We start from the raw sequence: 26,727 nt of genomic DNA, 5'->3' as shown, positions 1-26,727 counted from the left end.
GGAATGGCGTGGATGAGTAGTGTGCTCGTCCTTTTGGCAGCAGTGAGCAATTTCGCTGTTCAAGATGACCCGAACGCTGTGTTTTCAGCTCGCATAGAGGTAAACACTTCTATCTGTATTTTGTTCTACACCTCATTAATGGATCATATTTTAGTTTAAATCTATTTTTATTTCTTTATTTTGGTTTTCAGAGTTGCAGTGGGTGCAAATTGAACCGGCTCCCTGATGTGAAGCGGTTCCTCAATCAAAAAGCTCCCCTAATGTTAGTATTTTATTGTATTTTGTGTAGCTCTCGTTTCTTATTGTCGAATAACTTTCTTTTTAGACATAACGTTGAGGTCAAATGGATTGGCGGAGCAAACCCTGACGCTTACTTTCTCAACAAAGATGGAGAAATTGTAGAAGTAAGCTTTTTTTAAGTTTCGTTTTCAAATAAAATAACCACTACCCAGTCGGAGCCTTAAAACGCGAAAAATTTGAGCTCCAGCTGATTGGAATCTTGAGTTAGGACTGGTATGTTTAACTCATAGAGTAATTTCGGATAGGGTACACCGTCTGCTCGTCACGCTATCTGTGGTCACGCTATCACGGCATCAATGGTTGCCCCGCGATGAAATTGTCCGACAGAAGATATCACTTGCTCAAGACATCATCTTCAAAAAATCTCCTGATTGCGGATTCTCAAGCACGCCATCTTGATTTTCCAAATTTCAATATCTTGTCCCTACCTGGGGCCCGAATTGGTGCGGTCCAAAACTTCTTACCCGAGAAAGACAAATTCAACATCATCGCTCTGCTCATCGGCGGAAACGACGCCTTCAACGGAAAAGACCCCTCCAGTATACCTGCAGGCGACATTGCTGAAGAACTGTCGAAGCTAGCCGAGGAGCTGTGTGAACGAGCCAAAAAAGTTTTCGTCATCGGAATCCCTCATCGTAGTGAGAACCGAGCTCGATCTGCAAAAATAAACGAATTCCTAAGAAAGATAAAAGGAACTTGGAAGTTTAGAGGAGTGAGTGAAAAAATCCACAGCTCATATCATTTGAAAACTGACGAAGTGCACCTCAGTGAAGAAGGTCTGAAGGGCATTAAAAGTATTCTCAAGAATAAAATCTTATACGATAAACATTCGAACATCTGCAATACAGAAGGACATCTGGTATATTACGAGTGTCGTTTCAAGAACTGTCAGTGCCCCTATTAACGTAAGTAGAAATAGTGAACCGCAGGCCTCCCCTTTTCGGGAACCACCAGGTTTGTCTATTTCTTCTTTTCCCCTGAGTGAGCCACAGGCCTCCCCTTTTCGGGAACCACCAGGCTTAACTGTTTTTCTATCCTTAGTATAAGCAAAAATGGGCAAAAACTGCAAAACATGTAAAAGAGGCTTTGCCAGCAACGAGAAAACATACACTTGTGTCGCATGCAACGCTCAAATGCATTTGGAACCAACTTGTGTTGGGTTGTCTCTAGTGGCCATAAATGGAATAAAAGAACTAGGGCCGAATGTCATGTTGCTTTGTAATACTTGTGTGCAAAATAATGAACGAGACAACTTTATAAGATGCAAAACCCTGGCCAACATAGACGAGAAGCTCTCAAACATTGATGTAACTGAAAGCCTTAAAAGCATGGAAAGAAGACTTACCGATTTAGTAGATCAAAAAATTGGAAATGCAATGAAAACGACATGCGATAAAGTGGAAAAAACTTATAGTGCCGTTGTAGCTGCTGAAACCACCACCCGGATAAATCAAGCTCAAACCACTCAACATGCTGCCAGATCTAACTCTGATCACAACATAAATCAAAGTTTTAGGATACAAGGGGTCAAAGAGGACCCTGAGAAAACAAAAGGAGAAAACCTTGTCCCAACAAATGACGAAGTAAACGAAATACTAGACATAATTGGAGTGAAGCCGAAAATAATAGAACTAAAACGACTGGGAAAATTTGATCGTAATCGAATGAAGCCAAGAACACTGCTGGTAACTGTACCTAGCGAACATGAAGCACGACTAGTACTAGCAAAAAGCCGAGAAAAGCGAGAACAATTGGTCGAAAAAGAGGTCTACCTGCTACCAGCATTGACCAAAGAGAGTGCAATTAAAGAGAACGAAATCCTTAAGAAACGAAGACAACTACTAGATGAAGGCGTTCCTCGCGAAAAGCTGAAAATAAGGAATCTAGAATTGTTCAATGATGGTGTGAAAGTAACTATTGACACTGAAGTTCAGGAACCCCAGCATTGACTAGGATTCCTCAACATTCTGCAACTAAATACTAGAAGCCTAATCAACATAGAGAGAAGAACTAAGCTAGCAAATGCAATTGCAGTTGGAAATTTTAATGTCATATGCTTAAGCGAAACTTGGCTTAACGAGAATATTCAATCATCAGAGCTTTTTCTAAGTGAATATAACATCTATAGATCTGATAGAGCTATTGTAAGTGGTAAAAACTGTCACGGAGGCAGCCTAATAGCTGTCAAGAATAGTCTAATTACCGAGGACTTATCCACCAAACATGACATTCCTGATTCATGTGTGCTATGTAGTATAAAACTTCATCAAACTGAAATGATAATTGGCTCATTCTACAATCCGCCAAAAAACAGTAATTACAGATACAAAGTGCATGAATTTGAACAACTGATCAAAGCCATTCCTAAAAACAAACCGTTTCTCTTATGTGGGGATTTAAATTTCCCAGAAACAAACTGGAACACCCTCACCAGTACTGACGAGGAAGAAAACCAAATACTGCAAATTTTTGAAAATGGACTCTTTAGGCAGGCGATAGATTTCCCAACATGTGTGAAGAACATACTAGACGTAGCCTTCTATCGGAATTGCTATACAAGTGCCGAACAAGATTTTAACGTTTCCAAGATTTATGACTGCTCAGATCACAATGCCATAATGTTGTCTATTGAATGCACGGTATCAGAGCCGAAACCATACTTGGAAAATTTTAGAAGTTTTGGAAATGCCGATTTTGAAGGAATAAACAATTTTATAAACGAGAACCCATTTGAACCAGTATGCCACACAAACATTAACAAAATGCATGAGGAGTACACCCAATATTTGGATGAAATCATTAAGAGTTTTGTGCCTCTCAGAACAAGACATAGGCAATCACTTCCACCTTGGATAACAAGTAGCACTTCAAATTTGATCAAAAAGTTACAAACAAAACGGCAATCATGTATACTCAAACCGACCAACTACAGAAGACAACAAGTTAAACTGTTTGAAAATTTAGTAACTGAATCATCGGAAGTGGACAGGAAAAACTACCAAGAGGAATTGTTTAGAACACGGAACACTAATGTAATTTTTAAACACCTAAAGAACTTGAATAAACATACAAGTCTTCCTAAGTTACTCATAAAAGATGAAGTTGAAAGCACAAATCCAAACGAACAAGTCAACATGCTAAACGACTTCTTTCATTCAGTTTTTAATCCTAAAGAAAGTTTTAGTATTAGAGATATTCAATTTGGAAATCCCTTGTTAACGAATTTTGATATATCGAAAAAGACAGTAAGTGAGATTTTATCAACTCTGGACGTAACAAAGTCACGCGGCCCAAATGGGTTGCCACCTAGCTTTTTTCAGAAAACGAACCGCAATATATGCAAACCGATGAACAAAATTTTGAGAAACGTAAAACGCCTACGAAAAATACCTGATTCATGGAAAACAGCTGCAGTTACTCCTGTTCACAAAAAAGGTGACCGAAAATTGGTGAACAACTATCGACCAGTATCGCTATTAAATATTGACAGCAAAGTCCTTGAAAAATGTATATACAAAGACCTGTACCCTTACTTTGCCTGGTATTTGACGAAACATCAACACGGTTTTACTAAAGGTAGATCAGTTTTGACAAACATGCTCTCCTTCCTGAAAGAAATATATGAAGCGCTTGACAATGACTCAAACGCAGAAATTGTAGCAGTCTACACTGACTTTGCAAAAGCCTTTGATAAAGTTCCGCATTTTGATCTACTCAAGAAAGTTGCACTTATAGGAATAGGAGGCTGCATGTTAGAGGTACTCTATGACTATTTGAAAAACAGGAAACAGTTTGTACGAGTAGACAATATCAGCTCAAAAGTTTTAGAAGTCACTAGTGGTGTTCCCCAAGGATCACTTTTAGGACCACTGCTCTTTTGCATTTTTATTAACGACCTACCTGAAGTACTCAAATTCTCTGAACCATATATTTTTGCGGATGATCTTAAACTACTTTCCATCAAAAAAACATCAATTGAAATTCAAGAAGATCTGGACAAAATTCAGCAGTGGGTAACTGAAAACAAAATGGAATTAGCACTAGATAAATGTGCAAAAGTAAGTTTTAGGGGCGGAGACGCCAACTCTATGCTTTTTGGTGTAGTGCTTGGAACATCGATGGTTGTGAAAGATCTGGGAATTTTTGTGTCGGGCGATTTAAGTTGGAAGGTACACATTGAAACAAGATTAAAGAAGGCAAACCAAGTACTGTACCTCCTGAGAAGAAACCTATCAGCAAAGATAAATACGTTTGTAAAGTTAGGCCTGTATAAGTCACTAATACTCCCAGTGTTATTATACGGACTCTCATGTACACATATATCGAGGGGGGATCAATTACAGTTGGAGCGATTTCAAAAGAAAGCAATCCGGTGGATCACTGGAAATAAAACGGGAGTGTACATCAACGAACTACGCTTGCTAAACATTTTACCCCTGCCCATGTTCATCCAGCTAAATAACATCTTACTTCTTGCCAGTCTTGATTCTAATGAACGAAATGAAATAGTGTTAAACAGGCGAACCACACGGGCTAGAAATATAGAAATTTTTGAGATGCGAAAAGTGAGAACGGAAAAAGCGAGAAACGAATTTGTTTTCAGAACCAGTAGGATTGTAAATCGATTAGAACCATATATTCATTTTGATAAACGAATCGGCCTCAAGACGAGAATTTTAAACACGATGTGGAAATTTGTAAACGAGAGATTTTCAGAAATGACAACGTGCACGTGGCAATTATTCTGTGATTGTATCACGTGCAGAAACAAGTGGACATTGTTTTAGAGAAGACGCCGGGACCAAGACTCCCAACAGCAGTGCTGTGAATCCCCAACAACAACAACAACAACAACAATTTTCGGCCGGATAGATTCGTGCAACTTCTTAGTCTAATACCGATCCTAATCTTACTCTTATACTATCTAGTCTCAGGGTGTTTAACTAGTCTCTGCTAGGCTCAATAGATCTAGGGTATACTGGTTTATTGCGGCTGCTGAAGTACTCGGGAGAGTGCAACTAATTTCTAAGTTAAATTCAAATCTCTCTGGTGCTGAAATTACAAGTAACTTCAGCACTTACAAATAAGTGGGTTGTTAGTTAGATGGATCGTGATTGGTTAATATTAAATACTTTACATTGGTAAAACATTTAATTTATCCAATCATAAAATATAGTTTAGATCAGGTTCCACCCATCCGGGTTTTACAGAGTTTTTTAGAACAGTTCTTCTGTAATTCAAGGATGGATGATGGACGTTGGTATTTGGCGAACATCATAATTTTCTTCCGCTTCTTCTTTGTTAAAGAAGTTTCAGGAAGCTGGAGTTAGGGACATAAGACGTTGTGTTCTTCTTGTGACAACGACTGAGTCTCTGCAACAAAATCAATTCTGATTTCAGAATGGTTGGCTATGTCAGGTTTTTCTGTTCTTCGGGGAGAACTTCTTTTGTGTCTGATCTAGCTTGGGAATGGCGTGGAGATTGTGCGTGGAGGGGATGCCTGGTTACTCGGATCTGTACGTACACTTGGGTCATCGAGGTGGTCATTGGTCTAGTTCAATGAAGTCCTTTTCTGCGAGGTCAAGTCGTACTCTAAATCCTTTGAGTTGTGATTGTGAGCGGCATATTGATTGTAGTTGGTCATTCTCTCTCGAGTGTGGTGGGGTCGTTTTGTCTTTTGATGTTCGTCCTTGGTGTTGTATTCTGATCTATGTATTGCATCATGTGATTTTACATTTTATAAAACTTTTATTAGTTTAATATTTTTTAATAATGATTTTAGTTAGTTGTTTTCACAAAAGCTTTTTGTTTTAGTTCGGTTATTTTGAAGAGTTACTCACCCTTGAGTAGCTCTTATTAAAAATAGAGGTGTGGTCACAAAGCGTGGATGTAGCGCGGTGGGTTAGGCCGGCTATAGAGCATGCTCAGGACGTCCTTCCTGGTGGGTTAGGCCAGGGGTGGAAGTATGATTTCATGCGGTTTTTGTGAGGGGTCCTGTTATGTGACAACGTTTTATGTTGGGTTTGTTGTGGTCTTTCTTATGTCTTGTTGGTTATGTACTTTTTCCAAAAATCAAATTGTTTGTGGTATGGGTTTGTCTTTCGACTTTTTTGTGTTTTATTATTTCTTTCTAAGACTTTATAATAGTCTTCAAAATAATAAATTATCCAGTTTTAAACTGGGTTAATCCGGTTTGGGTACCGTTGGTTTCCTTTTCTTATTCATGCTGTTATTCTATGATTTGTGGTATTTAGTAAGCTGCGTTGGTTAGTTTTGTTTAGTATATGATTCCTTTCCAACCGGGTTAAAGGAAAGTTTGAAACGTGTTATTTTATGTTAGAGTTATTGAGTGTGAAAACTTGAAACTGAAATTCATTATTTTAAACAATTCTTTGTGGGCGAGCTGTGCGAGTGTGGATAGAATTTCTGTGCGAATGAATGAAAATATCAAAAGGTTAGTACTGCATTTGCATTTAATTAATTTACTACATAGAATTTGGAAATTTACTGCTAGTCATGGGGGAATATTAAGATACAAATTTTCATCATAATTAGATTTACTGCTTGGGGGGAAAATTTTATAGATGAATTTACTGCATAAATTTATAATTTTATAAGTGTAAGAGATTAATAGAATTATAGATGAATTTACTGCATAAATTTATAATTTTATAAGTGTAAGAGATTAATAGAATTTTTAAAATTGTTTGATGAATTTTTCGATTTTTATTTGTCTTTTTTGGTTTTTGTAGGTGATTGTCGGATGAAAGCTAAAAATCTAAAGAAAACATGAATAAAGAATGGTGAGTTTTTAATACTGTAATTAGTTAGTAATATTTATTTAATTCATACTTACCTGTTAGTCGTCGGGGAAAAAACCGTGAGGGAAAATGTCGTGAATTAGTTCTGAAGTTGTTAGTAGTTTAGCTAAGATGCGGATGATATTTTTAGTCTGAAGTAGTGGCCAAAGCAATTGAAGTGCCTTAATGGTGGTTAGTTCTTCAGTGCCTACTGCAAACTCATAAGGTGTGTTTTGGATTAAGTTATATAATTTGTGATTAAATTTAGTGTTGTGGATGAATTCTAATATTGGGATTTCTATAGGTTGTACAAACTCGTGCGGGATAAGGAAGGGTCGGTTTTCGTCGGCATTGAAGGTCTTGATGATGGGACAGAAGATGTACATTTGGGTTATGGGGTCGTAATTACGAAGAATACCATGAAGGTTAGTGTCTTTAATACAATATGTGAAATTTAGGAAATATGGTGAAGTGTATTTTGAATTGATGAATTGAAAACGATGGTGTAGTTGTCTAGAGGGGGTGTGTAGGTCAAAGTGATTTTGGATGTAACGATAGTAACTGTATGTATGGGTTTGTTTAGTGCGCAACATAATATCGTGTGAGCAGTGCAAATCTCTTTCGTGTGGTGCAAGGAAATGAAAGGTTAGTGAAAAGATTTGGAAGCGTTCTTTAAAACTTTCGTATGCTTGTGTGTCTGTTAGTGCTTCTGAAATAATGTGGTCGTATTTACGGTCGAAGATGTTTAGTGTAAATACATATGGTGTCTTGATGAAAAATTTTTCGGTGATTTGTGGATTAGCGAAGCGATCGTCGTCTAAGAATTGATCTTGGTTAGCTCTGATGATGTTGTGATCGTAGTATTCTAGTGTATATTCATTAGCTCTGGGTGCAGTGTGTATTTTTAGTGATTTTTTATATCCAACGTAAGTAAATTGTCTAGCGGTTAGTGGTGTAGTTAGTCGATATAGCATGTCTTTATTTCGTTCTATATCGATGGAAGTGCTGGATAAAGGTAAGCAAAGAGGGTTAGTGAAATGATAGTATGAGGTCCAAGAGAGAGTGGGCATTAAAACGTATTCATCTACAAAGTTGCGTGTTTCGTTAGCGTCGTGAGGGGTGTTTAAGGTGTATTGTGGAAATGAGGGTAAGGTGATAGCTAAAAATTCTTTAGTGTTAGTATGCTGGGGGTGGTTGATGTATTCACGGGCTGTTCCTGGTTTTGCTGGGAAAGGATGGTTGGGGAATTTTCTTTTAAAAGTGCGATAAGCTCTATTAGTGTTGAGTGAAGATATAGTGGATGTGGATGATGGTGTTAATGATTCAGTATAATTTGAAGAGGGTGTAGGGGTAGGGGGGTTGGATGAATGTATAGTGGAGGAGATTTGGTTTATGGTCGGGGTGTTAAGGTGGTAGGGTTGTTGTTGGAAGGTAATAAAATTATCTAGCTCTGGGGAGATTCGGGGGGTGTCTGGAGAATGAGATGATTGGTCAGAATGGTATGAGGAGTAGGTTGGGGTAACTTGGGAAGCATAAGAGGGTGTGGAAGTGATTGGGTCAGGGTTATTGGGCAATATGGGTTGAAAAGGGGGTTGAGAAAAATTAGAAGGGTTATGAAAATTATTGGATGGGGATGGTTCTGAGTCGGCAAATTCATCGGGGGTTTCAATATTCGGGTTATTGAGTTGTGAGATGGAGTATAAAACTGAAATATGTGAGTTAGTGTCGGAATTCATGCCTGATGTTACATTACTAGATGGGAAATCGGGTGGCGGAAAAGCAAAAAGTGGTATTATTGGGATTGGAGAGGTAAGATTGGTTGGGTGGGAATTTGATCGGTGTAGTGATCCAAGTTGTCGGCTCATCGTGGGCTAAAAAAATTATTATTTTGAGACTGAAAAGCGGTGGTATGGGGTTGTTCAATAATTTGTTCATAAGTATTATCATCTTGTGATTGATGTGTCATTATATGTTGGATGGGACTTTGCGATGTAGGGAGTCGAAAATTTGGATTATGTGTGATTGCTAAATTTCGAAAATTTCGTGGGACTAGGGATAGTGGATGGTTATGTGGTAGGGGTGGTAATTGTGGTGCCGTTGGCGTTGTGTCTACATTGTTATGTTCTTCGTCGTATGTGTTTTGTTGTGTTGCTATTTTTGTGTTGTATTCTTTTATTTGTGCGTCTAAAAGAATTTTGTTTATAGATGTGGAAAAAATTCCGAAAAATCCTGCAAAGAGTATGCGTGCTACGCTTGCTTGTCTGTTTACTTGTGTGTGTATAGCACATGTGTTGTAGATTCCTTTTAAAAGTGAGAAAAGAAATCCAATAAAGTTAAACATTGCGTATAAAATAGTCAATTTTTCTAAGATGTAGTAGGGCCATCCTAGAAAATCAAGGATTTCATTTTTGAGTGTAACAAAACTAAAAATGTTGATTGGTGATATATCTTGGGGACGGTATTTTTCGCCGTTTAGATATATATAATCTTTAATGTCTTTAAAATATCCGCTATAGTCTTGCGTGTAGATATCGGCAAATCCTGCGGTTTCTGCAAGTTTGCGTAGATTTTGGTCAATTGATTGCCTTTGTATAGTGTCCATTTGTGTTAACAATTCTTGGAATTGTTGTGTTCTAATGTGATGTTGAATATCTGATTTTGAGTATATTCCTATTGATTGTAAGTCTATATTTGGGTTTCGAGCAATAGCGCGAATGCTTTCTGGTGAAAATTTTTTGAGTGGTTGCATTAATGTGGGATATGGAGTGAGAAGATAATATTTATTTTCATCAGGATTTAGTTGTACTACATTGTGGCTATTTTCTGATCCACATGGGACTGCGGTATCCCAGAAATAGGTTCTTCGTGAAAGTGTATCCACGAAATGTACTTTATTCTTATAAAAGATAGGGATTCTTTTATAACAACGTTTATCTTCAAAAACGTATAGTGGTGATACTTTTTTAGTGCAAGTATAAAACCATAAGATGTTTCCTTCATAGTCTAAAAAATTTGATCTATTTCCTGATAATAAGTATCCTGCATAGGGTATTTTTAATACTGCTAGTGCAAGTGATTGTAATATTTGTGTTCGTTCTAATTCACATAGTTGGTGTAGTGTTTCTAATTCGGAGAGTGACATTTCTTGAAAAATGCGGCTAATTGTATAGTCTAGTTTCATATCTAAATGAATATCATAGTGGATATTACCGAAATATGTAGTATTCATTAGTGATAACTCTTGTAAACGTGTGCTATGAGCGTCTTGGGGTTTTAGATGTCCACCAGGTTGACCTATGCTTTTTTGAAATTTAACTGGTATATATGATGTTCCTTCATTTTTGCGTTTACTTGTGGCGTATGGGTCGATTTTTATTTTTCCAGTGGTCATGTCGAATCCATTTTCGTATTCAACTAGTATTTCAGAGTATTGTGTTTTATGAAGTGGGTTTCTATATTTACATGCAAGTTCTGTTTCTTGATATATTTGAAAACGTGTTAATTTATTTTCTATTTTGTGAATGTTTCGAAAATCAGTACTTATTTTTCGTGATGGATGTACTTGTTCATATGGTATTGATTGTATGAAATATTTGTCGTGAAATTTGATCATACGAGCGTGTACTCTTGCTACTTGAAATGTTGTACATGTATCTTCAGGGAACCAAACAATTGTTGCTTGTGTTCTCGTTGTAGGGTCGCAATAACCTTGATCATTTTTACAAGGTAATCGGATTCCTTGATAGATCATTGTATTATCAGATAAATCTCGTGTGAGTTGTATTTTTTCGAGTTGTATTTTCCAATCGAAAAACATTATTTCTTGGTATCCTTTATTTTTCGTGTCTGCTTTGCAGTTTGATGGGTTATTTATACCAATGTGTGGTATCCAATGTTTATCGTGTAGGTCATAGGTTAATCGTCCGTGTGCGCCGTTATACGGGTATTTGTCGTTTAATTTTATATGTCCTTGGTGTCTTTCAAGTTGTGATTGATGTACGGAGTCTGAAAAAACTTGAAAGTTAACTAACTTTCTTTCGGAGTTTTTGTTCTGTGTGATGTTTAATCTAAGTAATTCATTCTTACAATCGTCGGGATTGAGATGTAAAAGACGTTCTATATTACTCTGATAGAATGATTCATGGTCAAGTCGGTTTTTGTTTCCGTTGGAGACTTGTGAACAATGTACTTTCTTTTCGGAAAATGTTGCTGTGAATTTATAACCTGTAACTGTTGTTGCTCGGGCTTTTGAATAGAGTGTTGCTATTACATTTGTGGTTTCTATAGCTTGTGGTTCTGTTTCACATTGTGACACTTGATTTATTGCATATTTATGTAGTGTTTTTTGTTCATTTTCTTCACAATCGTAATGTGTTACTAATAAATCTTGTGGTCCTGTACGGGGGGAAGGGTTTATGTTTTGATTTGAGGTTATTAGAAAAAGGAGTTGGAAAAAAATTAATAATTTTAGAATATACATGTGTATGATAATCCTGAGTATGGGTTATAAAATGTAATGTAACCAATTGTGTTTTTGGTATATCTGTCGTATTTATATATTACTTCAGTAGTTATAAACGGTGGTGGTAGTGATTGAGCTGTTATATTAGGTGGGTTTAATGGGTAGGGATGTTGGTTGATATTGTTCAACTTAACTGTGATTTCAAACTTTAATTGTAAACTGTTTTGTTGGAGTATTTGAATATTGTGATCACCATATCGTTGTGAATATCTTGGCGATATTGTAATCTATTAAGTGCCCAGTTATGAAGGCGGTTACTTTCTTGATGTTGTCCAAATAATGGTGGAGGTGCTGTAAATGTATTCCAATCTAATCTTAAAGGAATATTTGTTAATGATTGTTCTTGGTATCTTGCGTCGAGATTGTTTGGGAAAGTTAAGTTAAAAGGTGTCGGTGAAATTTGACTAATTGATGGTGTTGATGGGAGTGATAATGTTTCGGGTAGTGATGAAGATGTTGTATCTGTAGAAATGTCAATGGGGTCATTGACTAAATTTGGTTCACCTTGTGTGAATGAATGTGTAGTCCAATATGGTAGTCGTGATGTTAGGTTTGGGGGGTTAAACGGATTTTCTCGTGCTTGTTCAGATGTTGGTGTTGAACCTAAGTAATCTGAGGGTAGGCTTGAAGTGCTTCGTTGTGAAAAAAGTGTAGGAGTTTCTGGTGTGATACCAGTGGTGTTTTCTGGAGTGGTTTGTGATGGTGATTGAGGTATTTCAAAATGAACTCGAGGAGTTTGAAAATTTCTGTTTCGACGAGGATGTATAATTTGTCTATTTATTTCTGTTGTGTTTTGGTTTTGACTTAGGTGTCGTATTCTACTTAGTTCTTGTGGTAGTGTTGGGTAAAGGTTATATGTTGGTTCACTTAGAGATGCTTGTCGTTGAACTGGTTCTAGTGGTTCAGATAAACGAGCGTGCCGTTCTTCAAAAGTGTATGGATTATCTTGAAAAGAAATTCGTGTAGATGTTTGAGGATTTTGAGTATTTGAAGGTGGTGTTGGGTTATCTTGGGATGATGTCGGTGAAGACTGACTCTGTGACTGTTGGGTAGCAATTTTTGAGGGGTTTTTGGATTGTTACTTTAGTGGGAAGGTTTATGTTTATTATAGTATTCTTCCAAAAAAATAATTAGAAAAATTGTTGCTAGGGCAAATGTGATGATTGCTTTCTTTATACATTTGCATATTGTCAAAATGATGGATGATAGAAATGTTATGAAAATTACAAAAAAAAAAAAATATCAGTTCTACTGAAAATTGTTCGTATCATTTAGACAAGTTGTTTAAATCGTACCTGTGGATATATTCAAGGGTTTTGGAAAGTTGGAGGAATAGTTCGAGAATAGTGTAGAAAATTAAAAAAATGTTACAAAAAATGATTAGGATTATTAGAAAAGATTCAAGTATATCAAAAAGAAATATTATAAAGGTTTCAAGTATTGTAAAAAAATGTTTAAGATTTATGAGAATTTTAGCAACTGTTTGAGAGAAGAGCATTTAAGAAATGATCTTTTGGTCGAATATTTTTTGCTGTTTGGGGCGATTTTCAAGTGTGGTCGAATTATTTATTAGTTTTTTGACAAGTGGGTTGAGTTTTGTAAAAAATTGTTGGGGGCAATTCTTATGGTGATCGGGAGGTCGTCTTTTTCTTTATTTTTGTTTGTCAAATGATCTGGGGTATGGTGAGATTTTTATACTTTAGGCTAATTAAAATGTTCATTTTGTTACTTTAGGCTAAGTTAACAAATTTGTTTTGGGGGTATTCATGGTCTGAATTGTGGAAATATTGTTGATCTTTGGGTTATTAGATAAGGGAGGGGTACGGTATTATGGTGATATTTATTTTAGTTGTCAAGTTGGAGTGGTTTGCTTATTTTTGACCTGGAGGTCGTAAAGTTATAGTTATAGATGTGCCTGGAGTTCTAGATTATTCGTCTAATTGATCTTAGTTGGAGTTAGAGAAAGTGGCGGATTGGATGAATCCTATTGGTCTATTTTGAACTAGAATTATTGCGTACTTGTGAGCATGTTATTTTGAAAAATGTAAATGAAAAATGTTTCGGAGATTTCAAGATTGTGAAGTATAAAGTTTAAAATTACTTTTGAAATTCTACTTTCTTTAATATTTTAGATTGGGGGATGAACATTTTGTAGTTTTTACGTGGTTGATTTCGGAGTCTTGTTGTTTTTCTATGTTCTGATTTGTCTATTTCTTCTTGGGGTATTATTTGTTCTGTCATTTTTCTATTTTTTCTTTGTTTTTGGGATTCTTTATGGTCTAGATTTTTTGTAGCGTTTTTGGTAGCGGTTGGTTTTGTGCTTTGATTTTCGGTGGGGTTATCATTTTGTTCTGTGTTTTTCAGATGTGGTTCATTTTGAACTATTTTTAATCCTGTGAAAGAATATAATTGAGTTAATTCGCGGAGTGCGTATTCTTTTGGGTAATAAGGTAATAGGTTGTTTCGATGCTGAACGATTTCTTTTTTGTTTGAGTCGGTAATTTTATATGTGACATCAGTGGGTCTTGCAATTATTTGGTATGGTCCTTTTCGGAGGGGTTGTAATTTTTTAGAAATTCCTTTTTGAGTATTAAAATTAGGTATCAAAACAAATGTTCCAATTTTTAATTCGGAAGCTGGTGTAAAACGTGAATTGATTTGTTCATTAATGTTTTGTCTTTGTAATAACTTTTTTGTTATTTTTTGGTAAATTTCATTGTGTTTCTTATCTCTATTTAAAATCCATTCGGTGTGTGTACCGGAGGCTAATTTAAGAATTTGTGGGTGATGAAAATGATCTTCATCGTGTGTATGTAATGGTAGGTTATAACAAATTGAATCTTTATTTGGTTGACAATAACCTTGTGCGTTTTTATGAGAATTTGCTGTAAACATTATTGGTTTGCGTGGCTTTTGGTTAAAAACCATTTCGTATGGTGACATTCCTAGTGTTGTCGTAATTTGTGAATTATATGCTAAGGGAAATAATTTTACATCTGCTGACCATTCGGTATATTTTGTATCATTTCCGTTGATGATACATCTAAGATATTCTTGTAATGAACGGTTCATACCTTCGACTAAGCCGTTTGTCCAAGGTGCATGAGATGTACGTGGTTTGTGTTTAATGTTGTATAAATGACATAGTGTTATTATTTCATTATTGATGAATTCTGTACCGTTGTCTGTGACTAAAATTTCTGGTAGTCCAAATTTTGCTATCCAGTGTTCATAAAGTGTTGTATATGCGTAATAAGCGTTACAATGTGGTACTGGGTTAAGTGCTACATAGTGTGTGAATGCGTCAACAATTACCATAACGTAGAAATTTCCTTCTGATGAGGGTGAAATTGGGCCTTTAGTGTCAAATGAGATACGGTGATTAAAGTACAAACTTTGTCCTTTAAAATCTTGTTTTTGTGCTATTTGTTTTTGATTTGGGTAAGGTTTATTTAGTTGACATACTATACAATCATTGCATAGTACTTTTATCCAGATTGGTGCATTTGGGAAGTAAAAATTTTGTATAAAATTTGAATATGTTTTTTCTGATCCAGAATGTCCTTTAATATTTTGTGTATGTGAGATATTAAAAGCGATGAGAATCATACTTAAAGGGAGACAGGGGACTGTAGATTCGTTTAAGTTATACTCTAAAAGGTCTGTAGTTTCATTAATTGTTGTGTTATTAAATTTGCGAAAATATCGGAGGAGTGTCTTGTTGCCTAGTATGGTTGAATCTGCTTTTGTAGGTTTAGTTTTATATTTATGCCATGATTTTAGTTGTCGAATTATTGGATCAAGATTTTGGTATTGTTTTTGGTGCATTTGGGAAGTAAAAATTTTGTATAAAATTTGAATATGTTTTTTCTGATCCAGAGTGTCCTTTAATATTTCGTGTATGTGAAATATTAAAAGCTATAAGAATCATACTTATAGGGAGACATGGAACTGTAGATTCATTCAGGTTATACTCTAAAAGGTCTGTATTTTCGTTAATTCTTGTATTATTGAATTTTCGAAAATATCGGAGGAGTGTTTTATTTCCTAAAATAGTTGTATCTGCCTTGACGGGTTTAGTTTTATATTTGTGCCATGATTTTAGTTGTCGAATTACCGGGTCAAGATTTTGGTATTGTTTCAGTGTTGAAATTGTAATCGTTTCTGTTGGAGGGAGAAAAATGTTTTCAATTTCGAATTTAGATAAGGGTATTGTATCAAGTGGGTCATGAAGGTCGAAAACTTGATTGATTGTGTATTTTGAATCGTTTGTTTGTGGTCCTGATAAATTTATTTTATCAGTTAAATTTTCTTTTTCTATTAGTGGAAAATGGTCTTTTTTAGTTTGGTGTTGCTTTGTTCGTTTTTGTTGGGTGTTATTTTTTATCCATTGAGAATATGGGATTGGTTTAAAAGTTGATGTTCCAAGTAGGTCAACTTCATAATGATTATTTTGACAATCTAAATAAAGTGGGAAATGTTGTAAACTATTTATTTGTGATTGTTCAATATCAGTTTTCACTGCATATTTGCATTCTAATCGGGGTGATGTTTTGTTTTCTGCAAGGTAGAATTTTATGTTTTTGGGTATTTCAACTGTTGTTTTTCGTGTAAGTAATTCAGGTGGTGTATTTCGACTTAAGGTGTCTGGTAATGCAAGATTTTTTCCTGCAGTCCAAACTATATGTAAGTTTGGAAATTTCATTAGAATTAGTTGAAATCTGTAAACGCGGTGGTTTGGGTTAGATTTCTGTGTGAAGAGAAAGATGATTGGTTTATGATCTGTGAATAAAACTGTGGGATGTTTTGATCCAAGTATCAGAAATTCATATTCTGTCAGTGTATATATTATGGCTGTACATTCTCTCATTAGAGTTGAGAGTCGTAGCTCTGCTTGAGTGAATAATCGGGAATTTGCTGATATCAGATTCATTTTATTTGTACCATTATGTGATTGTAATAGTGCTGCGCCGATGCCAAAGTTCGAAGCATCGCACATTGCATATAATGGTTGATCAGGGTCTGGAATTGTGTTAGAAATTTGTTCAGTTAAAAGTTTCTTTATTTCTTCGAATAGTGCTTGGTGTTCTGTATTCCATTCAAAATTATTTTGTTGTCTAAGGATGTTGTAAAATGGTCGTAGATATAATTGCATTTTATAAACATATTTACTTAAAAAGTTTAACATTCCAAAGAATTCTTGGATTTTCTTTTTATTTGTTGGTGGTTGAAGTTTTTGAATAGCGTCAATGCGTGACTTTAATGGAGTGATTGTTTTTCTTTCTATATTATGTCCTAAGAATTTAACTCTTGTTAAAAAGAAGTGTGATTTATCAGGTGCTGCCTTCAGATTTTCGTTCTGAAGTATTTGGTGATATTTTTCTAAAACATTGAACATTTCGTCTTTTGTTTGTGATTGCATAAAAACATCGTCTAGATAGGTGATTGCGTTTTTCTTGAGTATTAGTGGTCTAAAAATTTTGCTCATAAAAGCTGAAAATGCTGCTGGTCCTATGGATATTCCATAGAATAAGCGGTTGAATTCATATTGTTGGTTTCCGATAACAAATTGTGTTAAACGTCGTGATTGTTCATCTAGTGGCATTTGATTGTATGCACTATTCATATCGGCGGTTGTAAAGTATTTGCCGTTTATTTTTGTTAAAATTACTTGTATTGGTTCGATGGGCCAATTACATTTTGATTCATCAATGAGTGAATTGAGGTATCTAGCATCGAGAACGATTTTTAATGATTCTCCTTTAGCTAGAATAATAACGGGGTTGATAAATGTGTTGCCTTTTGGTTGTTCTTCTTTGTTTACTGGTGATATAATGTTGTATTGTTCTAAAATATCGAGTAATCTGTTTACTTTATCATGTAAGTGAATTGGTACTTTACTTGCTCTCTGTTTTTTGAAAACTGCGTCTGGTTTTAATGGGAGATGTAGTGATGAACTGATTTTGCCAACATCGAATTTTGATGTTGCATAGACTGATGAATATTTAATTAGCTGTTTGGCTAACTTTTCGAATTCGTCTTGTGTTATTTGTGAATGTTGGAAATTAAACATTGTTAAAAATTTCTGTTGGTCTTCTGTGTAGTTACTGATGTTGAATGTAGGTTTGAAATATGGAGTTTTTGTGAAGTAATCCGTATTTCTGTTTTCGTGATTTATTATGTTGTTTATCGATAATTCTTCATTAAGAATTGTAGATTGACAAATATCTAATAATTGGAGTATATTATTTACGCGATAGGCTTTTTCGTGTATTGGTGATATTGTAGCGTTGGTTTCACAATATCCTAAAAGTCCTAAAGGTAATGTTACTTGGTAAGGTGTGTTGTTATAAACATGTAAGGAAATGATATCTGTGTTCGAATTTTTCAAATATTTTATTGAAGAGATTGTGATTTTGAAAAATTTATGAATAGGTTTGAATTCAAAATCTGACATATAAAATTTTTGTTTGTTTTGTTCCTTATCATATTGGTGAACTTGTTTAATTGAAAAATTATAGATATTTCCTGATAGTGGTTTCAGGTGTTTTCTTTGTTGGTTAAATATCGGATAGAATTTTGAAAAGAATGGTGGTTGTTTATTCAATCTTTGAAAAAATGTTAAGGATGTTTCTTTTGTTTTTGTATACTTATCTTTGATTAATATTTTACTATTTAGTATGTTAATTGTTGGTATATACTTCGAAATAAATGGTATTCCAATGATATTATATTTAATATCAGTGATATGGAATATTTGTTTAAATGGCTTATTTAGAATTTTGCTTTGCTCCATTGTTCTGGTGAGGAGGAGAAATAATTGGATTCTTCCGTAGTTTATCAATGTTGATCCTTGTGCTGTTGCTAGTTTACTAGAGGTTTCAAGAGGCGTTAGCTTTGGGTGTAAAGTTTTTATTTCATTCCATGTGGGAATGTTTATTATGTTTGATTCTGCTCCTGAATCAATTAAAAAATCGATTTCAAGGTCTGGTGGTTGAAATTCTTTGTTTCTTGGGCTTTCTAAGAGAAATGGTATTGTCCAGATTTTTTCTTTGGGTTGTTCTTTTTGTATATTTTGATAGATGTGGTTTGTATTCAAGCATTTTGTTTTGACATTTTGATTGGGTTGTTTTGTAGTGTTTATTGCATTCGTTTCTTGCGTCGTTGGTGTGGAATTTATGGGTGTAGTGTAATAATTTTGAAGAAATTCTGATTGATTTTCATATATGTGTGATGATAAGGGTTGTTCATATATGACAGATTCATAGTCATTTTCGACTTTTATCATATTGATAGAAAGAGTGTTTTCTGTGTCGCTTTCTGAATCTGATGATGTACAGTTTATTTGATTGAGTTGTAACGTATCAGTTACTGTGTCATCAATACCTGGAGGGTCTGATGTTGTTTCTGGGTTAGACTGTACTTGATTGATTTGTCTTTGATGTTTAGGTGTACTGCTTCTGTGACGATTATTAGAGTTATTATAGTGATTATTATTCCGGTGTGGTGATTGGGAATAATTTCTATAACGATTATTATAACTTGAATGTCGGTTTTGTGAATTATTTCGCGATCTATTTTGATAATTGTTGTTTGGTCTGTTATATGAGTTATTCCTTGATCGGTTATTTGGATAATATTGACTTCGATTGTTTGAATAACTTCTATTTCGATTATTGGAATAGTTTCTATTTCTATTGTATGATGAGTTTCGCGAGTGATTGTTTTGATAGTATCTATTTCGTGATTGGGAATTAGGTCTAGAAGCAAACTGTGTTGTGTTTGAATTAGATCTGGAGTAGTTATTTCTACTATTTGGTCTATTGTAGTGGTTTTGTGATGAACTTTGTGTGTTTCTTCGTTCTGGTGATCTTCCTCTATAACTTGAGTTATATGGGGATTGATTTCTTGTATAGCTTGTATTGTTCGGAAGTGGTTTTCCGGAACTATTGTTGCTATATACATTTTTGTTCGGTAGATTTTGATCTTTCTTCATATATTGATAAAATGACTTATTTGGTTCTTTATATTTTTGAGGTTTATTCTGACTATCTTGCTGTTTTTGTCTACATTCGGAAATACTATGGCCGTATCGTCGGCAATAATTACACCATTTTTTGAAAGATGGTTTGCCTTTAAAGTTTGGGTTCTTTTCATAAATATTGAGTATTTCAGTGATTTTTTCAACGAGGTCTGTATCTGATTCTTGTATATAATTAATATTAGTGGAAGTTGTTTCAATTCTGTTTACGTATTGTAATTTCAGATTTTCCGTTTCTTCTAGTTTCATTGTGATTTCTGCTTGTTCTAGTTTGTCTACTAGTTTTCTAAAATCTAAATCGGGTTCTCGAATTGAGGAAGGATGGGATGCTCTCTTTTTTATTGCTATTTTCCTTAATTGTGGTGTTAAGGTCATCATTAAGATTTCTGTCATCTTTGTATTTTTATAGTCGTGTGTATTTAGTGAATATGCTTTTCGAACTAGTGTTTCGATTCTTACTGCTAATTGCTTGATGGTTTCGTTTGGTAATCTGCGAATTTCATTACATAAAACTCTTTGTTGTTGTTTGTTTCTTTCGGAGTCAAACATTTTTGAAAATTCTTGTGTAAATCTTTTCCAGTTTGATTTTATTTCTAGAGGTAGTACTGAAAACCATTTTTGGGCTGCGCCATCTAAGGTTGTTTGTATCAACGCTGTGCGTCGATGTATCCAGTTTTGATGTAGTGGCGTATTAATTGGTTCAGGTCCAATGTTTAAAATCAAGTTTGCTGTTACTGCATTTAAATAATCTTCTACAGAGTATTCAGGGTCTGTTCCTGTGAAAACCATTAAAGGTTTGTTTGATGTTATTGATGATCCACCCATGAGGTATGGATTCATTGTCATTTGTAATGATTCTGCTGCATTTGGCATTTGAGAAAAATTTGAAAGTTGGTTTCTTGTTATTTCATGTTGTTGGAGATAATATGGGAGTGGTATTTCATTTTGCATTTGTGTTGGTTGATACGAGTGTGCCATCATTGGATTTTGTTGTTGAATTGGTTGAAAAGATTGTGTATTAATTGGATTTTGTTGTTGAATTGGTTGTTGATGTTGTGCATCTATTGGTTGTGGAGAAAAATTCCTATGATTTGTACGTGTTTTCTGTATTCCTTGTCCACGATATTCTTGAGTATATGGTGCAAATATGTCTGGTTGTAAAAAATCATCATCTGAGGATAAGTAATCCATTTGATAAGATGTTTGTTTTTTATTTTTATTTTGTTGAAAAAATGGGTAATTTTCACTGTGATCCTGTGGAGGATTTGTTTGGAAATTTATTGAATTATATTTGGCCGTTGGGTTATCCCAGTTTCGAGATCTTGTATATTGGTTAAAATTTCTTCGTGGTTGGTAATTTGTTTTTGATGGATGTGTATAATTATAATTGTGGTCTGCAAAGTTATTTTTATTGAATGTTTTGCGTGATTTTGATGGTATTGTCATGGGTCTATATGTTTGGTAATCCATATGTGAATATTTTGGAGCAACCGAAGGTTTAACGGTTGATTGTAAGGTTACTTGTGTTTGTGAAGGATTTGTATTTCTTGGTGTTGTTAAATTTGGGCGTATTGGTGAAATACTTTGTTGTGTAGTTGTTGTGTGTACAATTTCTTCATTTATGAAGTGTGATGGTGTCTGGATATCTTGTTGAGTAAGATTCCTAGTTCCATTGAGGTTTTCGTTGTGTATGACTGTAGAATTTAAACTATTATTTTGTGTATCGGGTAAAAATGTATTATAGTTTAATGGTGTTGCATCAATTGTTAAGGGTATTACTCTTACATAATCTCTTATGTAAGATATTGTACCTATTGCTTGACTTGAGATTGATTGTGGGAAGCTTATAAATGCGGGATGAGACCATTCGGGGTCCCAAACATAATCTGATTGTTCGGTGATAGCGGTATCATCATTCGAATTTTGGGGTCTAAAATTTTTTCTTGCTTGTGCAATTAAATCAATATTGTGTGTGAAATAATCTATTATGAACCATGCCAAAATTTTTTGTAGATCATGTTTTGTATGTTGTGAAACGTCGTCTTTCGTGAAATTTTCTTTAATAATGTTTAAATAACTAGAGAGTAGTGTGATTTCATGTCGTACTCTTAAATGTTTAGATGTTTCTGTCGGTGAGACATTTGTTAATGGGATTTCGTTTTCTAATATCGAAATATAACTATATATTATTGCGAAGACTTCATTAGTGAAAATGGAGTTTGCTCTTTGTGAGTTATGGTATTGGATGCTTTTTATATATTCTGAAAAAACTTTTGAAAATTCTAAATCAAGATCGTCTGTTTGAATTGTATATGTTCTATTATTATGGTTTGGTGAAGTGAATTCTATGGAGTAGATTCCATACTGTTGTGTTATGTTGCATATATCTTTTAGATAGTGATCTATGATTTGTCTTTTGATTTTTACATCGGGGAACTCTGTTTTACATGGACTGATTCCGGGTTCAAATAAATTTACGAGTAAATTTTGACAAAATATGTGTTGTCCTCTATCAGTATCTGCATCTACTATAAAAGGAAAGATTTCATCATCATCTGGAGTTTCGTCACCTGGGGTGTGCGTTGAACTCATTTTTTCGTTCGATGACTGTTAATATGTAATTATTAATGTGTCGAATTGGTTGATTCCAATTGTATAAATGTACTGGTTTGTGTTTGTACTGCTTTTTTATTCTTCTTTTTCCTCTTTGTGATGAATTTGAAGTTGTTTCTGAGTCAGAGAAATATAATTGATCGTGAATTGGGCAATTTTTATCTATTGATTCCTTTAGTTTGTAAAGTTCGTCTAAACTGTTGGTTTCTGATTCTGAAAATGCGTTTCGATTTTTTGAAAATCTTTTTCTTGTTATTTGTCTTTGTTTTGTTATTATTTTTCTCTTTAGTGTTTGTCGTTTTGTTCGAATGTATCCAACTGTTTGTGTATGAGGTGTGATTACAAGGTCGTATTTTTTGTTATCTATTTCACAATTGTGTAAAACGATTGTTTGTTTATTTCCTAGGTTTTTAAATGACATAAGGTTTAGGATGACGGATGCAAAAGATTGTTAAGTGAATTCTAATTGCTTAAACTGTTAGTCCTTACGATTTTTTGGTTAGCTTAACCTTGGTCTATTTGTTCAGGGTTGGAGAGAAAAGTATATCTATTCCGAAGAATGATTTTTACTTTCTCGTGACTAGTATAAGTTAAGGTGTTAACTTACTTAATCTTACTTAGGGGTAGTGATTGTGTTCAAAGGTTGGAGAATAGTAAATCGATCCACAAGGTTCAGGTATAATTAGAACGCGAGTAGTTCGTTAGATACTATTTTAAACTTACTAAGTCTAAAATTTATCCTGGGTCTGGTAAGAGGGGGGATCAAGTGAAGGATGAATAACCGAAGTTCTTCACTGTTTATCCTAATTTGAATGATTAGTTTTGTTTAAAAATTTCTATTAGTCTTAGGTCTTTAGAAAGGGTTGGACAGTGAATCGACGTTTGAGGTCGTTAGACACTAATTAAGTGGGTGGGGGAGAACAAAGTTGTTCTGTTTGATCCAAGGATAAGCCTTGATGATCAAGTTTGAAATTTAATTAAGTAGAAAATGATTTAAGATCCAAGGATAAGCCTTGATGATCTGATTTTAAAATTAAGTGAATGTAAGTTTAATAAAGATTTAAATTTGTGTAAAGGAAAGATTTAGTGTTTTATGATATTAGTGGGTTTATGATTGCTGTTATGTTTTAGGTGATGAAGCTGGAACAACAGGATGATTTATGATTACTAACCATTTATTGTCATGCTACTAATTTTTATTTTTATTTTCCAATAAATATTTTTCAAACATGTTTTATATATTACTGCAGAGTTTTAGGGAAACGATCTGAGATCTTTTTATCAATCGTTATTGTATATTATTAAATTTGTTTAGCGCCGGAAATGATTTTGAAGATTAACTTCAAGGTTTTATGTTTGCAAATGGAAATCTAAATTCATTGCAAGTAGTATTCGAAATATAAATGTTTGTTCTGGCTTTTGCCGAACTATCATATAACTATACGCAAGTTTCTACTTTGTCGTATGTCGTCTCTGGTTCGAGGTCTTCTTCCAATTCCGGGTAGTTCTGTTATGGTTCGGAATATTGGCTCTGATCTATTGAGTCGTAGAGACATTTCGATTAAATTATTGTCGTATAACATTTTGGAAATGTTTTTGTCTAATTTCTAATCTATTTTGGTTAATTCTAATCTAGTAAGGTCTTGTTCGAGACTTATGGTCGCACCAGATGAGTTAGGACTGGTATGTTTAACTCATAGAGTAATTTCGGATAGGGTACACCGTCTGCTCGTCACGCTATCTTATTTTCGGCCGGATAGATTCGTGCAACTTCTTAGTCTAATACCGATCCTAATCTTACTCTTATACTATCTAGTCTCAGGGTGTTTAACTAGTCTCTGCTAGGCTCAATAGATCTAGGGTATACTGGTTTATTGCGGCTGCTGAAGTACTCGGGAGAGTGCAACTAATTTCTAAGTTAAATTCAAATCTCTCTGGTGCTGAAATTACAAGTAACTTCAGCACTTACAAATAAGTGGGTTGTTAGTTAGATGGATCGTGATTGGTTAATATTAAATACTTTACATTGGTAAAACATTTAATTTATCCAATCATAAAATATAGTTTAGATCAGGTTCCAATCTCCTCAATTTATAACCTGTTTCCCAACATGTTTACCTGGGTAAAATGCATTTTAAATTATTTGACTCATTGAATTCCCATGTTTTGACTACGCCACGAAATGATGGGAAGGAAATATTGCGTATAGAGGTGTTTTTTCCGCATAGTTTTATTTACGTAAAGGAGAGCTTGTTAGTGATAATAAAAGGTATAAATTAAATATTTTTGATTAAGCTGAGGTTTCAAAAAATCTCAAGATTTATTGTCGAGATTAATTTATTCTTTTTCCAGATTAAATTGGAAGAAATTTGATGAGAAGCTGACTTCCTAAATATAATTTTACTACAATTTCAACGTTATTCAGTGAAAAAAGTGGCTACTTCTTATATCAGCGGTGATTGTTTTCAGGAAAACGACACATTTGTTTACGCTCATTTTTGTTTTTCTGCAATTTAAGTTATGATTTTTTTTTGGATTCTATTATCGATTCTCAATTTTTTCTCGATTGCTCAGTTATTTTTTACACTTGCAAGAGCAAAGATCTTGTAAGCGGGATTTAGGCTCTTTTAATGAAAACAATTTTTTTTATAAAATGAACCCCATAGTGTATTGATCTTTAACACTTTTGAGCCTCCTTTTCACTTGGTCTGGAGGTAGCGGCGGTTGCCTTTGAGTTCGAGTCCTGGACTGGCCTTCTTTTTTTTCAGTATGTTTGAAATTGAATTTCTCCCGGGGAAAATTGAATCGCTGGACTTTGCTTTGCTTGCTCATGTTTTATCGGATTAGGTGCCATATCAAGGATTAGTCATTAGCTGTAAACTTTTTCATTGTTGTTAGTGTTGTTCATGTACTCCTGCAGTTTGTAATTTTACTAGCACTGACTTCAGATATTTTCCTTTTTTCGCCTAAAATTTTTATTCGTCATAAATCGTTTCGTTTTAAGTTTTGTCGCAGAAAATTATCAAAACATAATCGCATTTTTTTGGCTCAATCAGGTAAACCCATTATTGTCGGATGTATGATTTCTCGCTAAATAATGAAAGCCTATTTAGAGTTATTAGTGGTATTTCTCGACTGTTTTTATGAAGTTGAATTATTTCGTCTTACCTTTTTTCACTAGCTTACAATGCTACGCTTGCAGTGTATCTCAACTTTGACTCTGTGTTAAATGGTTTCAATCATTTTCTCTTGTTCATTAAGCGCTTTAAGTACAAAATGACTTTATGTAGATATTGTGATTTATTATATGTTTTTTTTTTTTTTTCAATGAATAAATCTGAGTGAGATATCTTTCAGGAATATTGTCGTGAACTTCTCTGACTTAGTAAATTAGATATAATTTAGTTTACATAATGCACTAAATGTTTGTCTTTCTTGTTTATGATTTATTGTGAAAGCTGTTTTGGTTTTTCTTTTATAGACTGTGGATCTGACGAAATTCAAATCAGACGGTTTGATTCAACTGTTTGTCGACCGTGGCTTCCACATTAAACTGGATCCAGACGAGCAAGTACCCAGAAGCAAACAGAGGGGACCATATTATATATACAACGAAGGAGCTACTCGTCAGGGTGTAGGGAATGATAACAATGTCAATGAAGGGACGGACAAACGAAATGTGAATGCAGATAAAGTTGAATTGTAAACTGGTATGTGCCAATTATAAGTAGATTTTAGTTGTAACTAGTAAAATAGAAATAATCGCATTAATTCATTTAAAGCGTGAAAAAAAAATTCGAAACAGTTTTGTGTTCGTTTTGAACTAAAAATATCAGAACTATTAGTTTGGTTATGAAGTTTACTAGTTATGAATTGCCACTTGGTAGATTCTATGGTGCCAGAAATTTCGTCAAGTTTACCGTGTAATATAGCTATAATGTATTAATCATTTATTACGATGTGTATGTTTTCATATCAACATCATTGGCGATGAGTGAAAACGCAGTTCATTTCACGTGGTGCTCTTTAAATCAATTTGTGTAAATACTACTTTCAAATTTTTATTATTTTTTTTTCTCTAACAGTCAGGGACGTATTTTATTGCCATTTTTTAAAAGTCAGTATCACATTTTATTCTGTAAAGAGACAGACTTTGTAAAGTAAACATCGAAACAAACATTTATTTCTAAAATTGTAAATACACGTTAGGATCTAATGGTAGCATGTTTGCTCCAACTGATACTGACTCAAATGAACGTTTCATGCTTTTTATTTTAATGATGATTTTGTGTCTAATGGAAAAGTGCCAATTATGAGTTTGATCAGGCAGTTAATTTATGACGGTTCTCCATTTAAGTTCTCACTTTGAACCTTGGTTAACCCGACGCCTTCTAACTGCTGTGTCAGAGTCTTGTTGGTGATTTTGCTTTGAAGTTTAATTATTCGATATG

At 34.3% G+C, this 26,727-nt stretch overlaps 1 protein-coding gene across 1 annotated transcript; it reads left to right on the top strand.

Annotated features, from left to right (window-relative positions):
- LOC134853051 (selenoprotein M-like) lies at window positions 1-26,727 on the top strand. Its single transcript, XM_063868979.1, has 4 exons — window positions 1-99; window positions 192-262; window positions 326-404; window positions 25,758-26,727. Exons 1-4 carry the CDS (start codon window positions 4-6, stop codon window positions 25,980-25,982), a joined length of 471 nt encoding a protein of 156 aa, XP_063725049.1. The 5' UTR covers window positions 1-3; the 3' UTR covers window positions 25,983-26,727.

Source organism: Symsagittifera roscoffensis, chromosome 8, assembly GCF_963678635.1.
Source record: "Symsagittifera roscoffensis chromosome 8, txSymRosc1.1, whole genome shotgun sequence".
NCBI classification, from domain to species: domain Eukaryota; kingdom Metazoa; phylum Xenacoelomorpha; order Acoela; family Convolutidae; genus Symsagittifera; species Symsagittifera roscoffensis.
The sequence above is the reverse complement of the archived record's forward strand: the minus strand, read 5'-3'. Positions and strand labels throughout refer to the sequence as shown.